The following is an 18,744-nucleotide window of genomic DNA, read 5'->3' as shown; positions in this document are numbered from 1 at the left end:
AATTAGAGATCAGCCAGGGCCATGTTGCAACAAGATCTTTTTGCCATTGTTTTCAACGGGAATGTGAATATTGATGCAACGTAGCTATATTCTAATGCTAATTGCTGCAAAACGGAAACAGATACAAACATACTTTTTTTTTCCCCTGGTGAAAGAAGAGACTCTTATCTTGCTTTTGTTAAGTTCCATATTTTTATAGCAACAGAAGACAATATTCTTTGGGCCTTGCAAAATCAGTCCAAATCCCGTAAAACAGCCAAAAATGTGAAAACAGTGAAAATGGTTGCTCGGAGTGAATGAGTTAAGAATCGGAAATGTGTGTTGTAAATTATGTTGTATGGCGGCAGCTGTCCACTTCAGTCTGTGCTTCAAAACCGATTACTGTTACCATGTGCGGCTGGTTGTGGACACAAGTGCAGAAAAGTTTCCTATATTCAACTGGAAATGATTTTTGAAAATTTCATCTCATAGTTTAGGAGCAACCAAATAAATCATATAGAGCAAATTTGCCATTACAGTCCAGTTTCCTTTATAAAAAATATCCAGACTTTGTCTTGAGGAAGCATCATGCTGCACAGCTCCCACGGAGTGTGGGAAGGGGGCGGAGTTCTACAAACACTTGCGTGAGATTTGTTCTCAATCTATTTGAACACTTTAAATTGGTTACCAATGGATACAAAATAACAGGTAATTTGGGAACAGGCAATCATATGGATTGGCAGAAAAATAAAAAGTGAAATTAGCCATATTTGGACGTCCAAGGATTCTGCCTGACACTGATGATATAACGTATATTAAGGATAAGAAATAATCTTGTCTTCATGCATGGTGGTCACCTCTTAATCGTTGCCCCTTACCCAAGTCCCTTAACACTTAACCGAGTGTCCAACTTCAAGCCTTCACTCCTAAATCCGAAACTCAAGTCCGTATCTGTAACATAGACCCTGAACCCAACACCTAATCCTTGCCCCTTACGCTGACCCAATAACCCGCAATCACTAACCATAGCCTCTAACCCTCATCCATAATCCCAATCTGACCAAAACGTGTGCAGATATATGTACTTCAAATCTAACCGAAGTTCCGTCTGCCCCGTTTCCAGACGTGAATGACAACGTCCCCTTTTTTACGTCCTCCATCTACGAGGCCTCAGTGACCGAGGGTGCCCAATCGGGAACTTTGGTGTTTCAGGTGTCCGCCAACGACCTGGACTTGGGCCTCAACGGGAAGGTGAAACCACGCGTTCACACACGTCTACTACTAAAAAGAAATACGCAGATTATAAATGGAGTCGTTTGTTTGTAAACGGCATCTTGTAGATCGCCTACTCGCTGCTTGAGGATCGGAGCGGAGACCACCAGTATTTCCGCATCGACCCCGAGCTGGGTTTCATCTACACGCAGACCGTTTTTGACCGCGAGACCAAAAGTTCCTACCTGTTGGAGGTGCAGTCGGTGGACGGCTGGGAATCGGCGAGGCCCGGCAAACACGGACAGCCCAACTCTGGTAAGAACTCTTCCTTGCTACATAATTGTGTGATTTAATGGTTTGTCACGGCCTAATACATTAGCGGCAAAGCAAAGTCAAGGATCAAAGCATATTTAAACACGCTAATTGGCTTTGAATGGGCTTCAAAAACTTTTAAGTACGCAGTCTGTCAGACACTTTGAAGGCTTTTTGAGAGAGAGAGAGAGAGAAAAAAAACTCCCTGATGTACTTTGCTTAAAATATAAAAAATGCATTGACTCATCGTTTGCCTTGTTGAAAATAAAGAGAACCACTAATGGTTTGGCTCCAACATTTGTAGATGCTCCAAGTGGGGAAACAAACCGTAATGTATTGTGCATTTTTTGTGTTAATGTGACAGAAGTCGTAGTTTGGAAGCTTCACCGGCAGATGATGTGAATGTTGTCAATCCAAGTACAACAGTTTGCTTTTACTATCGCTCTTTGTTATAACCTGCAGAGGAAGGGAGATTTGTTCAAAAGGCTTTTGTTTTTTTTCAGGTCAGGCTTCTGGTTGGCTAAAATATCCTGAGGGTAAGGTGTTATCGCACCGCCTGTTGCTTTTAGAACTCTGCAGAATGATAAGGGCGTAGTTTTGGCTCGACAACCGTGTTTTGTAGCCTGAAAACACAAACAAATAAAAACGCTAAAATCAGTCAGTGTGAAAATGCAGCGTTGGTCGGAAGTGTTGAGCGTAAACTGTCACACGTGCACTTCAAGCAGCGAGTAGCGAAGTGATTGAATCTGTTCTTTTGTTTGGCATTTGACACTGACTTTGAACTGAAGCGTGACCATAATAAAACAGATGTATGGACCTCAAAACCGACGATTTTTACCAGGATGACGTGATTTTCAAAATGAAAAACTAGGGTGCTAACAGTTTTGCTAAATGCTATCTTGACTGACACTTCAGCAGCGCTAAACAGGTCAATGAACTCATCATTATCTGACCTTTTTTTTTTTTTGCTCGGTTCTGGTCGCTATTGGAAGCTGGCCATGTCGTTGGCATTGGAAACTTGCGACCGCAGCAGTAGGACTACATTTCCCATGATTCTTATGCCGCATTCGAGGATCGTCGGAAGTCGGATATATCCGAGTTGGTTTTTCCCAGTTGCCTTCTCGTAATTTTGCTTCATTTATTGTTTTTATCTTATTTCATAAGCATGCCATACAGTTTAGTACGTCGCCGTATAATTTCAGGCAGGGAGATTGCAGCATACTGTCACGTACGTTAAAATACATGAAGTTATGTCCAATATTTATGAATGAAGAAAGCTATCTAGTTTTACACTCAAGTAAATTGTGTTTTACCATTCACGGTCTGCGTATCCAAACGGGTCGCCATTGTAGAGTGACGTCACTTGTAGTCCGTCGGTGAAGTTGGGGTCCTTTTTTTCCGACTTTGCAAGTGGAATTTTCCGAGTTCAAGGGGGCGTTCCCGTACACACTTCCTGGTTTGAACTCCGAAAAGTCAGACTTTCGACCATCCTCGAATGCAGCATTAGACACAGAAGCAGGAAGTAGTTGCAGTTCCTGTCGGAAGACAACGTCTACTACCGATTAGATGTGGATGCGACTGGGACACAAACGTGAATTTGGAAGTAAATTGGAAGGAATTTAACAGCTATATTCCCTTTTAATGGGTTTATCGAATGAATCGCGATGAAAACTGCGTGATTGACTACACATGGAAAATCGGGACCTCCGTAAAAAATCGGGCCAAAACGATGAGGTTGGGGAAATCCGCCGGCAGGTATGACCCGAGGCTCAAAACGGGGTGCCTGGTCACCCGACTTGGCATCCCTGGTAGACATCGACGAGTACTTTCAAGCTAAAACAACAATGAACAAAACAACGAGAGACTGGAAGAGTCACAGAAAGGCCTACAAGTGAATGTCCTTGCAATTTCATCCCCGTAAGCCAAATTTTGTGAGTGGGGTATGCTGCGTCTAAGGCTTGACTTGCTTAACCCAAGTAACGATTTGACTCAACTTGACTTGCTTGAGTTTAAGTAACTCAGGACTTTGTTGAAACGTGAAACCCAAGACTTAATGACTTGTACGCGTACGTGACTCACTCCCACCTGCGCCATTTAGCAAGTAGACGGCGGCTGCCGGGCAACAGAGTGAAGAGAAAATCTTTTGGATCTTTGTCGGATGGTTGGACAGCTGCAGTTCATTTAAGGCTCCATTTGTTTCCACGGCGACAGATGAAGCGCATACGTGCCTCCTCGGTCTGACCGACGGCGTGCGGGAGGAGAGCAGATGCTCGGCCAGACGGATGCTTGGAGAGAGGTGTTGAGGAAAGGCAAGGACGGGCGGAGAATATGCTTTTGGTCGAGGCGTCGTGGACGAGCCTCGGATCTTCTTGAAGTCCGTCGCTCAGCAAAAAAAAAATAGGCAAAGTCTCAATGTCGTCAAGAATGTTAAGAACTTTAAGAAAACCTTCATTTAATTAGCAGGAGGTCCAAGTTTGTCATGCGTAACGCTACGCATCTGGTGAGTCGGCCCCATACCAGATGGCAAACAGATGACGGTCGCTAACAACCATACGTCTTGTCCAAAATACTTGCTCGTTATGACATTTTAACTGTAAAAAAAATGGATTTTTTTTTTTTTCAAACATTCCATTTTTATTTTCACAATATGACACCATTATGATGTGCCCGAACTTGAATTATACCAGATAGTCGTCCCTACTAACGTCGTGTAATACTTTTACATTTGGCTCTTTTGGCATCTTGTGGAAAAACATTTCATTGTTCTGCCCGTCATTATACGTTGTTGAGCAAAGAATGTATTCCTACTATTCATTCTCAATCAGTTTCAATTCGATTAGCCCGAAATCAGTAACCTGGCAACAGCCGGACTGATATTGCACTTCACTCAAAGGAGTTCTCCGCAATATCCATCTGGTTGCGCTCCACAGTAATTTGCACGGGAAAGGCGGGACTTCCTGTGCAGTAATTCGAGCTGATTGGACGATGCGGCATTGTACACGTTTGTTTTAACCAATCACGACGAGGGATGAAAATGTTGTCTTCGTTTTCGTCGAAGCAAAAAAAAAATAATTGCATCATTTGACGTCTTTTTCCGTCTATGGCAGTTAAGGGCTATATTAATAAACTTGACTTGACTGGACTTGACTCTCGCTGTTCAACATTCAACAAGGAAACGGTGAGTAATTCTGCGAGAAGATACTTAATTAATTGCAGCGTCCATTCGTCCATATTAGGATTGTTTGTTTGCCCCCGCCGTCGGCGCTGGCTTCCTGGTTTGGTCACAGTTGCCTGCCCCGCCCCAAACACAATGTCGCTCCGTGATTGGTCCGAACTGGTTCGGATCGGTGGCAATCAACCGGCTCGGTACAAGATGTATTCTCCCGAGTTTGTGGACTCACAAAAACAGCGAGAATTCATCTTGCGAGAGCAAGGTTACGAAATCAGTGGGTTAAGCCGCAAATTGTACACTGTTCAACTCCAGTCCTGTAGGTGGCAGTCTCACATAGAACAAAGCAATTACCAAACAAACTTGAAATCACAAAGAAGTTGTTGAATCAAACCTGTCTTTTTCCCATGTCGAAGATGTTTTGTTTCGACCTTATCTTTGTCCTATATTCTTTTTTTTTCTTTTTTTCGGATTTTTTGTCTTTGCTGTTGCTATTTTTTATGACTTTAGTCTCCTCTTGAATAAAATGTCTCCTCACTGTAGCGCTTGTTAGTATTCTTCTTCCCACTGGTGTATGCAACGTTTTTCTCAGTTTCTTTGTTTCCTCAGTGCCGCAAACCAAAGCGGTTGTATCAAAAACGACGGTCTTAACAGGTGGTTTACACTTTGTGGTGTGAATGTTTGGAGTGTGAGCAGCAACTTTTTGCTCATCCTCCCGTTCGCCACCCTTCCGACATCATCTCGTTGCTGCAAATGAGCTCGCCGGCTGCGCGCCATCTCGCCACGCCGTGCCTTCAATAATTGATCTCCTCCTCGCTGAGTGCAAATGATGCCACGTCCGTTGCGTTATCAAAGGAGGGCCTACCACGGCTCCGCCCCCGGCTTCAAGGATCCATGTTTTTTTTTAGTTTGGCTTTATTTGCTTATTTTATGCTCTGTAACAGATGATAGCGTGCTAGATGTTTTTCATCCACGCTCCCTGGGGACAGGCAGTGGTGAGAAAGTAACAAAGTACAAATACTTAGTAAATGTACTTGAGTACTTTACTTGATGTAGTTTTCTCTCTATTTTTAACGACTTGATGTCGTTTTCTGATGACCGATTCATTTTACATATGTCAAGAAGAATGTTGACTTTGACGACGCTGTATATGTGTATATATATATATATATATATATATATATATATATATATATATATATATATATATATATATATATATATATATATATATATATATATATATATATATGGGGTGTCAGGCGATTACAATTTTTAATCATAATTAATCGCATGACTTCCACAGTTAACTTATGATTAATCACAAATTTTATACCCGTTTTAAATGTACAATAAAATGTTAAATGAAATATTTTTTTTTACAAAGTTTTCATACTCTTGTTAACATAAAAGTGGGGGCAAAAATGTTGAACCAATAGAAATATGGCTGCATATTTTAGTCGTTAATACAGTCATTTCATAATCATTCATAAAATTGAGTTAAAATAAAAAAAGATGTACTGTAAAAAAGACGAGTGAGCTATCTAATGTTTAAAATGTGTGAAATTCTGCATATTTTTTTAATTTGTAAAATATAACTTGAACCCAGTCTCCAACAAATACATGCATATTATTACAAAAAAAAAAATCTAGATTTTGACGTGGACCTGTCTGCTGTGTTACATTTGGAATTCACCCAGTACAGGCTTTCCAAATAAGTAAGTTAAAATTAATTGGGTGTTAAAAAAATAGTGGCGTGAAAAAAGAACTTTAAATTAACTCAAAATTAACGCACTAATTTTGACACCCCTAACATATATATATATATATATATATATATATATATATATATATATATATATAATATATTATTGACAGTTATACAAGTACAAAATGTTCCATGAGTGATGATGACTCACCAAATGCTTAAGTTGAACTTCACTGGCTTTTTAAAAAAAAAATTATTTTATTTTTTTTACATGTCATTTGTGTCGTGACACACTTTCTACTACCTACAGTAACACATAAGCTTTTTGTACTAGTCAAAACGTAATGCTCCCAATTTGATTTAACCACAGTTTGGCAATTAAAAAATAAGAGCTACTAATAATGTTTGACGTGGGAAGGAGTTTGAACCTGGAAATTGCGAGTCTGTTTTCCTCAACAGACAAGTGTCGGGAAACGCATGGGAGGACGGTTTTGAGTTATTTTGGTGCGCGTCAGCGTGGGTGAACACATTTGCGACTATTTTGTGTTGTGGCTGCAAAGCGACAGATGTGCGAGGTGACAGAATAGGCACAACCACGCGCTTATAATAGCATCTTTGGCGCTCTGTCTTTAGGAAGCGTTTCTTGTTTTTGTTGGTGCGTCTTTGCTACTCGCAGACGCGACGTACGAAGAGAGCATCTTCATTAGTGAGGTCAACGTAAGGTTGTTGAGGAACATGAGGAAAACATTTGCATTTGTTTCCAATGTTTTTTATAGACTGAAGTTGGACAATTTTTTTTTCAGAAAAAGATGACTATTTTTCACTATTATGGAAATAAATATATATTTATTTAATATTTTTAATTCAGTTTTTAAAAGAAAATTTGACTAAAACATTTTTTAAGAAGAGAACAAAAATAAGAAACGGTTATGATGTCATATTAGTAATAGAATAAAGTTGCATAATTTTCAAAAAAAAATTGGGGGGAAAAATGCATGATATTATAAATTTAAATACATTTATTTTCTTCCTCAAAAAAGAACAGCGTCATTTTAAAAAATAAATAAATAAATAAATAAATAAAAACAGTGGGGTTTTTTTTAGACAGTTTTTCAATTTTTCCAGAAAAATATACCTATTTTTCACTATTATGGGAATAAATATAGATTTATTTAATATTTTGAATTAAATTTTAAAAGAAAATTTGACCAATTAAAATATTTTTTAATAAGAGAAAAAAAATAAGAAACGGTTGTGATGTCATAGTTTTTAAAGATTAAAGTTTTTCAAAAAAAAAAAAATGGGGGCAAAAATGCATAATGCTATAAAACATCATGCCCATATATATATATATATATATATATATATATATATATATATATATATATATATATATATGTGTGTGTGTGTGTAACAGTGGAGAATATTACAGGAATAACATTTTTAAAATTTGATTAGATTTTTTTAAAAGATTTTATTTAAACTTGTATTTATGAAATAATAAAAATAAATAAAAAAATAAATAAATAAAGTCCAAACAGTTTTTATTTTCAGAGGGGAAAATACTTTAAAAAAAAAAAAAAAAAAAAAAGTCGTAATGTTCTGAGACTAAAGTGGTTGTTGTTGTTGCTGTTGTTGCCGCCAGACACGGCGTACGTGCGCGTGTTCATCAGCGACGTGAACGACAACAAGCCGGCTTTCGCGCAGGCCGCGTACGAGGTGGACGCCGACGAGGACGCCGACGTGGGATTTGCCGTCCTCACCGTCAGCGCCAACGACGGAGACGAAGGTGCCCCCTGCAAACGCCGCATGACGTCGACATTGCACTCCATATGGGACATTAGAACAGTGCAAATAAAGGAATATATTTGAGACACATTAAATATGATGTAAATGAGAGATACATCAAAGGTACAAAAACATTCATTATGGTACATGAAAAACAATAGAAATATGGTGCATTATAGTTGCATTAAATTATATAGACAATATATAAATGTTACATCATATATGCAGTACATCAAGTATATTATAAGTGTAATGTAAATGACTGGTACATTCAAGGAATGGTACACTACACATACGTAAACTGTTTAAATCAATATGTTACATTATAGGTACTTTAATTTTATGCAAATACGGCACATTGTAAGTGCTTCAAATGTGACGAGAATATGGTACACGAGTGGTATGTGCCTGCAACTATTCATTGTAAGGATAATGTGGTACATTAGAGGTGCATTAGAGGTGTAGAGACACAAATATAAATATGGTACGGTAATGGTATGGTAATCATTACATACAAACATGGTTCATTAACTATAATGCAAATATTGCGGGCTCTTTCATTCACATTATGAAGTAAATATGCTATATTACACATAAATGATTTGTGTATGCTATATATAATGCAAATATTGTATATACAAGGTGCTTAACTCATTCTAACCCAAAGACGTGTAAATACGTTTTCGTTATACTTTGTCCTTCGATCCCAAAAACCTATTTACACATTTTATTTTTTCATGCAAGTGCATACAGAAGGCTTTGATGCAGCTTCTGACATGAAGAGGTGGCTTAAAGCAATGGTAGTTGTTACAAAAAAAAGAGTATAAGAGATCAGCCAGGGCCATGTTGCAACAAGCTCTCTTTTTGCCAATTTTGAATAATTATGAAACTTAGCTATATTGTAATGCTAATTGCCGCTTGAGTGAGAATGGCTGGGAGTGAATGAGGTCATGGTACATTAGAGGTGATGTACGCAGATGCTAATATGGTGTATAGACATCACATATATGAATAGGGTTCATACACGAGCCATACAGTAAATATCCAATCAACACGGTTCATTCAGTATGACGCAAATTCAACTTCAATGATACATAACCATTAAATAAGATGCAGATATTGCAAATTAGATGTATCTGCATCTATGAAATAAGATGAGGTACGTTATGCATGGTGTGAATATGGCGTGTGTACATACACGTTCAATATCAGTCAGTACCAATCAATATACGAATTTTGTCAATCCAGTTTCTATATTGGATTGTAGCACGTGTGATGCGATGCACTTCCTGAAGCGATCGCTTCTTTTCAGCCTGCGCCAGTTCCCGGAGCCAAGAAGGAAATCAGCAGTTGAAAAGGGTTCAATTTTGCAATATTACAAATCCCACAAGCGTCTGACCTTTTTCAATCCACCTGCCTGTAATAAAGTTCTAATTAAGTGTCCTCGTTATGTCGCCAAGATTTAAAACCCAACCCGGCCAAATGATTGCTGTGAGGGTTGAGCCACGCGACGCCACTCCTCGTCTGACATCTTTGGAATTATGAAAAGATGGAGCGTATAATAATAATAATAATAATAATGTCGGCGTTTTTACAACTCGGGCTAACCCGCCCGCCCGCTTTTCCTTCGGCCCGGCCCGGCGGGGTTGTCCAAATGTTAATTTGCGCCATTAGCGTCTTGTCACTGTCCACTGACGAGCTCGTAATTGCGCTTGAGCACCAGTTGGACTTTTGGGGATTTTCTTCGCTGTGCGCACAAAACTCGAGTGGGAAAAACTCCATTTATGTGGTTTTGCAACAGAAGTGATATCAAGCAGAACTCAATTCTTATTTTATCTATTTAAGTATTTATTTACAATAGCATGCTCAATATATACAATAAAGTTTTATTTTCTGTCAAGGATAACGTAATTGTCTTACAGAAATGAAGTATTCTTTTTTTTTTTTTTTTTTTAGAAAACGTGGCATAACTCAACTCAACTTTATTTATAAAGCACAAGCAGTAAAGAACAAGATAAGAAAAACTAGAACAAAGAAAAAAAAATTGTATACAATTTTTTTTATACAATTAAATACATTTTACATCAGTAAATTAATAACAAGAAGTAGGCGAAGGAATAAATGCATAATACTATTAATATATATTATATACATATAATATACTGCATACAATATATAAATATTTTAAGAATTGTTTTTTTTAAGTAGCATAATGTCATCAGAAAATGTTTACTTTTCAGAAAAAAAGTCATCTTTTGAGACAAAAGTTTAAAGCAGTAGTAGTAAAATACAGTAGAAAATCATATTTTATAATATAGATTTTTTTTCATAAACAAGTACTAATCTTACAAGAATGTTATTTTTATTTAAGAAAGAAAAAGTTTTGTTCTTTTTAAGAAAAGGTAAAACCATATTACAGGAATCGTTTTTATTTCCAAAACAAAAGTCTAATATTACAAGAAAAACGTTTTCTTTTGGGGGGAAATTAAACATAAAATATGAGAATTTAGTTAAAATTATTCGGGTTGTTAAAAAAAAAAAAAATTGATTCGGCAATATGTCACGATATTACAGAGTGCAATTCTCAAATCGATTCAATAGGTGGCCGAATCGATTTTTAAAGATTCATTGTTGATGGAAAAATATTCAACAAAATATTTTGCTTAGGGTTCACATTTTAAAGCATGGAAGAATGTTAGACTAATGGAACATTAATATTTTATTTCAACGCTGTTCAAACATGAAACCGATTACAAGCTGTTTGTTAAGGAGGGTTGTACATTTTCGTACAAATCTTACAGCATACGTGTACAAGTTTACTGATTAGTATTTTCTAAACGTGAGTAAAAAAATAAAAAAATAAATCGCAACAATCGACTTTTAAATTCGTATCGGGATTAATCGGTAGCGATTATCAGATACTAGGCAATTCACACCCCTAATAATGATATTGTTTTAAAGAAGAACATGTACTGTATTGTAAAATTACAACTTTATTCTCAAGTTTTTTCCCTCCCGGAACCTGTCGAGTCTTTATCACACTGGCGGTCAAGTGGGAGTCTTAAATGGGGAATCAAACGGCGTCCTGCTTGATCCTCCGCCTGGAAAACGAGTGACCTTGATGGTAATTGTCGCCATTATCATCATTAGCGTAATGGAGAGGACGACCTTATAAGTACATAGTTGGGCACCTGCCACCACTAAATTCCTTTTTGCAAAGCAAAAAAAGCCAAAGTTAATGATGATTTCAACAAATACCGAGAATGTCAAGACTGCTTGTCTATGATTTTTTTTTTTTTTTTTTTGGCATATTAAATGCTCATTAAGATGCAAATGTGGCAAGTTTGCAGCACAAGCGCAGAAATTGAACATCTGTATTGGACTAAAAAGGCTAGCCCCCCACTTGGGACGTCATTATCAGTAAAATCGATCAAATTTCACAGAGTCAGGCAGAGCCCGCGAGCTCCTTCCCACTGCTGCCAGTGAGTCGTTTTCTTTTTTTGTTTTTTCTCCTCCTCCAGTTGTTTGTTGGTTGGCAAAAAGCTGGAATAAATTCTCTCCGTAAACAAGTGGAGTCTCGTTAAATGCCAGAGCCAGTCGATACTCGCACTCAAAAAAGGTCTCGTTATGTAGCCTCCGTGCTGGCCAGAGTCGGTCCAAAAACACCTGCGGACAAACGAGATCTTACTTTACTGCACTCGGCAAAATGCAGGAAGATTACATTATGGAAACCAAGATGGCTTCGCCTCAGTCTCGGCCAATCTCAAGGTTAAGGTTACGGTTGGGTGGTTACGGGTGACGGGGCTGTGCGGAAATGTTGTTTTGGTGTACGCTTTACGGATTAGGGATGCTGAAGGTGGTTATGGTGAGGGGAATATAATTGACGTTGGGTTTGTTGGTTGGTTAGCTTTATTGAACATATAAACATACAAATTAAACAATAGAAAATAAACAAAACACGTTTATCTTAAAGGGGTACTTGACTCATTGAGCCATTTTCAGCAGTAAAAAGTGAATATTTTGTCTATAATTAATGTGGTGACTTCATTATTTTTTACAGAAGCGTAAAGCTGCCAATGTGGAGTAAACATTTTTGGCTGGCGAGTATGTTGGAAGATACTCGCAAATATGTTCAAACATACTCACAAATACGTTCAAACATACTCGCAAATACGTTCAAACATACTCGCAAATATGTTCATACATACTCGTAAATATGTTCGAACATACTTGCAAATACGTTCGAACCTACTCGCAAATACGTTCGAACATACTCGCAAATACGTTCGAACATACTCACAAATATGTTCAAACATACTCACAAATATGTTCGAACATACTCGCAAATATGTTCGAACACTCGCAAATACGTTCGAACATACTCACAAATATGTTCAAACATACTCACAAATACGTTCAAACATACTCGCAAATACGTTCAAACATACTCGCAAATATGTTCATACATACTCGTAAATATGTTCGAACATACTTGCAAATACGTTCGAACCTACTCGCAAATACGTTCGAACATACTCGCAAATACGTTCGAACATACTCACAAATATGTTCAAACATACTCACAAATATGTTCGAACATACTCGCAAATATGTTCGAACACTCGCAAATACGTTCGAACATACTCACAAATATGTTCGAACATACTCGCAAATACGTTCGAACATACTCACAAATATGTTCAAACATACTCACAAATATGTTCGAACATACTTGCAAATACGTTCGAACCTACTCGCAAATACGTTCGAACCTACTCGCAAATACGTTCGAACATACTCACAAATATGTTCAAACATACTCACAAATATGTTCGAACATACTCGCAAATATGTTCGAACACTCGCAAATACGTTCGAACATACTCACAAATATGTTCGAACACTCGCAAATACGTTCGAACATACTCACAAATATGTTCGAACATACTCGCAAATATGTTCGAACATACTCGCAAATATGTTCGAACACTCGCAAATACGTTCGAACATACTCACAAATATGTTCGAACATACTCGCAAATACGTTCGAACATACTCACAAATATGTTCGAACATACTCGCAAATATGTTCAAACATACTCACAAATATGTTCGAACATACTCGCAAATATGTTCGAACACTCGCAAATACTTGCAAATATGTTCGAACACTCGCAAATACGTTCGAACATACTCACAAATATGTTCGAACATACTCGCAAATATGTTCGAACATACTCGCAAATATGTTCGAACACTCGCAAATACGTTCGAACATACTCACAAATATGTTCGAACATACTCGCAAATACGTTCGAACATACTCGCAAATATGTTCGAACATACTCGCAAATATGTTCGAACATACTCGCAAATATGTTCGAACATACTCGCAAATATGTTCGAACACTCGCAAATACTTGCAAATATGTTCGAACACTCGCAAATACGTTCGAACATACTCACAAATATGTTCGAACATACTCGCAAATATGTTCGAACACTCGCAAATACTTGCAAATATGTTCGAACACTCGCAAATACGTTCGAACATACTCACAAATATGTTCGAACATACTCGCAAATACGTTCGAACATACTCACAAATATGTTCAAACATACTCACAAATATGTTCGAACATACTTGCAAATACGTTCGAACCTACTCGCAAATACGTTCGAACATACTCGCAAATACGTTCGAACATACTCACAAATATGTTCAAACATACTCACAAATATGTTCGAACATACTCGCAAATATGTTCGAACACTCGCAAATACGTTCGAACATACTCACAAATATGTTCGAACACTCGCAAATACGTTCGAACATACTCACAAATATGTTCGAACATACTCGCAAATATGTTCGAACATACTCGCAAATATGTTCGAACACTCGCAAATACGTTCGAACATACTCACAAATATGTTCGAACATACTCGCAAATACGTTCGAACATACTCACAAATATGTTCGAACATACTCGCAAATATGTTCAAACATACTCACAAATATGTTCGAACATACTCGCAAATACGTTCGAACATACTCACAAATATGTTCGAACATACTCGCAAATATGTTCGAACACTCGCAAATACTTGCAAATACGTTCGAACATACTCGCAAATATGTTCGAACACTCGCAAATACTTGCAAATACGTTCGAACATACTCGCAAATATGCTCCAACATACTCGCAAATACGTTCGAACATACTCGCAAATATGTTTGAACATATTCGCAAATACGTTCGAACATACTCGCAAATATGTTCAAACGTAGTCGCAAATATGTTCGAACATTCTTGCAAATACGTTCGAACATAATTGCAAATATGCTCCAACATACTCGCAAATATGTTCAAACATACTCACAAATATGTTCGAACATACTTGCAAATACGTTCGAACATAATCGCAAATATGCTCGAACATACTCGCAAATACGTTCGAACATACTCGCAAATATGTTTGAACATATTTGCGACTACGTTTGAACATAATTGCAAATATGCTCCAACATACTCGCAAATATGTTCAAACATACTCACAAATATGTTCGAACATACTTGCAAATACGTTCGAACATAATCGCAAATATGTTTGAACATATTTGCGACTACGTTTGAACATATTTGCGATTATGTTCGAACATATTTACGATTATGTTTGAAGTAAGTAGACAAAAAACAATGTTTATTCACAACTTTTACGATTTATTATGTCTGGCGTATTTTTTTGCTCGCGCATGCGCAAATAATCCCCCGTGGCATTATGGGAAGGTATGCTAACTTTGTAGCATGTAGCCTACAAGTACGTTGGAAGATATTTGCGAGTATGTTCGAAAATACTTGCCAGCCAAAATGTTTCCTCCACATTGGCAGCTCGACGCTTAACGTAATTTTTCATGTACAATTAAAGGATCTTTATGCAGTTTGTCACTTTTTTTTTTTTTTTACTCACGACTGCCACCAACCTTGTGGTTGTGGTTATGGATCGATACATGAATTATACGGCGCATACCGACACCGGCGAGGCCTTTAGCGAGTTCATATTTGCTTGTTCTTAGAAGTTCAGAAGTTTTTGTTTGACGTTGGGCAAGATTGGGAAGGGAATTAATTGGCCTTTGAAGTTGGAGATTATTTTAATTACAAAATTGCGATGAGCATTTTACTGTACGTCATGTTTCACACGTTCATACTAAGCATGCTTAATATGAATGCATGTTATGAAGAGAAGGAGCTGGAGGTGTTTTAACAATAAACTACATTAAACTGCATATCATAGTTCAACACACGATGAACGCAATACAATACATTTGAAAACATGTACAAAGCATAGACACAAAAAGAGTTTTGATGAGATTTTTCTTATCCTCATTTCCTGATACCAGAAGATGAAAAGTGAATGCCGGTCATTCACAGAACTTGAAATAAATCGACCTGCATTTATGAATGTGTGATTTAGTTACAATCGGGCGCACTTATTATTGTGTATACATTGTATAAAAAAATTTAAAAAAACTTCACGAAGTAATTCACATAGTTGTCATAAATTGCACGAGTGTGCGTGTGGCATAAAAAACGTGTTGTCAAGGGAAATGAAAAGACTTTAGAAATGAGTCCACCTGGGAGATGAGAAGGAACAAAACAAAAAAAAAACATTTATTTGATTTTGTTTGTTTGGACCACAGCATCCCTTGGTGGCAGTCGTCCTTGAGCTCCTCGCAGTTATTTGCAAATATTCAAGCCGCGCAGACAATTAGGAAAACCAAAAACCACGTGCACAGAAGTGGAGAGGTTGCGAGCGTACGTTTCCCCCGACGGCTCGTTTAGAAAGCCAAACAGGCACACGCTACAAAATGAGGCGGATTAGAAGCGCGCAACACTTCCAATCTTGGCGCGTCTTCGGGGGGGTTCCTCCTTCCACTCACACGCACGTCAAGCCCCCCCCCCCCCCCCCCCTCCCCAAAGAACAGCGGGGAGCAACTCACTGAGCTGCTGACATTAGCGTTGTGCCTAATTGCACGCAGTTGATTGGTGTAAAACACACTTTGGAGGAAATGTGAATTCAAAAATGCAAGTTGTGATGAAGCTGTGAAGACGTCGCAAGAAATTAAAAGTACAAGTCAAAATGTTGCAATGCTTTCAGCTATTGCAAAAAAGAAAAGTCAGACTACCAATCAATAGTCAAGGAACCCGTCTAACTAAATAAGAAACTAACTAAAGCTAGCTAAAATGATCGAACTAATGAGTCAGCCAACAAACTCATCTTTTTTTTTTCTTTTTTTTTTTTGTAAAAAGCAACTTGGCACACAATGGCTACTATGGCTCCATGTTACAAGCTAGTAAGTTAGCCAGCATTAGTTAGCGGTCAGATTAACATTATTGTTAGAACGTTGTAGCCGTTGGATTAAGGTTATGTTATAACTATAATTAACTTTTTTTTTATTTTTATTTTTTAACCTTTCACCGTGAATCCACCACCTGTCTTTGTGCATGTTGCACTCGTTAACTGCAGATCTGAAAGGGGGCGTGTCACTATGGGTCACATGACATCGTCACAGTGTCCGATTAGCAGAGACGAGACTTTCCAAAATCATCAAAATCATTTTCATCTCGTTTTTTTTTTGTTCATGAACTAAAATGTCCAGAGATTTGCATACTGACTTAGTCCCAGTTATTGTTTATTAATGAGGGTTTTAGTCTCGTCTAGTCTAGTCTATTTTTTTTTTTTTGCCTCTTTGCAGACCGATCCGCTCAACATTTTTCCAGCGTACGTCTGTCTCATCCGCTGTCTGCTTGATGGATTGTGTGCGAGGTGACTGTTTATTATGCATTCAAGGGCAGCTCGGGGAAAAAACAAAAAACAAAAAAACGTGTTACGACGTGTTAAAAAGGCATCAATTGTTTTAATGGTTGTAAAAGTGGGGGAGGGGCAAAAAATGCACCTCTCAACTATGCTAGTGCAGTCGAATTACACGTCATCGTCATTCGTCACGATGCACGTTTTTGTGGTCTCGGGAAAAAAAAAAAAAAAAAAAAAAAAAGGCCATCGTGATTGGACATTGGTGCCTGAAAGGCAAGCAGACCTTGTGAAGTGCAGTCAAATCTTTACATTCACTATTTGCTCCTTTTGATACAAGCGAGAGGTGAAATATTTGCTCTAATTTATGCAGAAAAATATTTTACTGATCGACCCTGGATGAAAACACACTGAAAACAGTTCGAAATGTGTTTCAAGTTAAATTATAAAGTGGAAATGAGCCGCAAAATGAGATTTTATATCAAATGTTGTTCATAAAATGATCAATGAGGGATATTTTTTTATTTGCCACTTTTGGTGATGAATGTCAGGTACGGTCTAATCGTTGGATCAAAATATTTGACAGTTCAGCCTTTGAAGCCGCGTTTCACTTAGCAACGGGAAATTTGGTGGACACGAGCAAACCTACAAGGAATTATACCACAGAAAGTCTGTCATTTTGGTTTACTGCATTTCAGGCTCACGTTAGCCACTTCCGGTGGTCATTCAATGGCAAAGTAAAGATTGAATTCAATTGTAAGCAAATCATCAGTTGAAACAGTTAGTTCCCAAAAGGCAGCGATTTTTTGCTGTTGGGTAAACAGAAGTCAACATTTTGAGCGCATTCTCAACAACAACTACGACAACAAATTATGCAGCTGAAACGACTCGGTAGTATTGTTTGAAAGTTCAACCCAGCCAATTTATTCGAGCAACATGACTCATGACACTTGGCATATCTATCAGGAGGAGACTGACAAAAAAAAAAAAAAAAAAATAGGGAGAGGAAAGTCTGCCTTTGGTTCATGTTGGTCCTTGAAAGATGGATTTATCCTCACGATTTTATCAGATTGGCCAAAGATTTCCATCATGTACATACTAGACAGATTAATGATGACAAATGGTGAGAATTTGCGTCTTCCGTGATTAATTATGGGCAGAGCGTGGGCGGGAAAGTTTGATGATTTGCCATAAAATGCGGATCTCGAATAAGTCAGCACAAAGATGACATTGCGGATTTTGTTGATCCTTTTCAAATACATTTTGGCAACGGCAAACAAGTTCATGATTCTGTCAAATAGTTTGCTGTTCTTTGGACAAATAAATCACAATTTTAGGGCTTTGCCATATTCAAGGTTTTCCCAATTTTTGCGAGGGTAATTGACTTGTTTTAGCACCTCTCCCAAATTATTTGACCTGTTTTGAAAATTCAGCCCTCGAAGCCAGTCTCATATAACAACATGAAATCTGGTAGGCGTCTCTATTATGAATTGTTTCAAACAAAAAAAAAGCCTCAACAATACATGCCCAAAAAGATGGGAAGTTGGCCATTTTGGTCCGAAGCAGCCATTTTCTTTTTGGGTCTTTCACTCTCAACTCGTTCAACAGAGTTTGTTCAGTGCTTACCAAAAGGTGCTCTTATTATTGTTTGGTCAAAACAAATCATCGTTTTAAAGAAAAGACACAGGAAGTCAGCCATTTTGGTTTGAATCAGTCAATCGCTCTTGTAACATATCAATTGGTAGCCAAACTTTATCGTGGG

The 18,744-nt window shown here is 37.7% G+C and overlaps 1 protein-coding gene across 4 annotated transcripts in view; it reads left to right on the top strand.

Moving 5' to 3' along the window:
• LOC144018125 (neural-cadherin) overlaps positions 1-18,744 on the top strand; it is a 235,909-nt gene that overhangs the window by 121,161 nt on the left and 96,004 nt on the right. For all 4 annotated transcript variants that reach the window (XM_077520292.1, XM_077520290.1, XM_077520293.1 and 1 more), the window contains exons 14-16: positions 1,103-1,230; positions 1,320-1,506; positions 8,026-8,169. In XM_077520292.1, the coding sequence (XP_077376418.1) occupies positions 1,103-1,230; positions 1,320-1,506; positions 8,026-8,169 (459 nt within the window). The remainder of the gene's footprint in view (positions 1-1,102; positions 1,231-1,319; positions 1,507-8,025; positions 8,170-18,744) is intronic.

The sequence above is a fragment of the Festucalex cinctus genome, chromosome 4 (genome assembly GCF_051991245.1).
Source record: "Festucalex cinctus isolate MCC-2025b chromosome 4, RoL_Fcin_1.0, whole genome shotgun sequence".
Lineage (NCBI taxonomy): Eukaryota > Metazoa > Chordata > Actinopteri > Syngnathiformes > Syngnathidae > Festucalex > Festucalex cinctus.
Note: the sequence above shows the minus strand (reverse complement) of the source record. Positions and strands in the feature narration are given on the sequence as shown.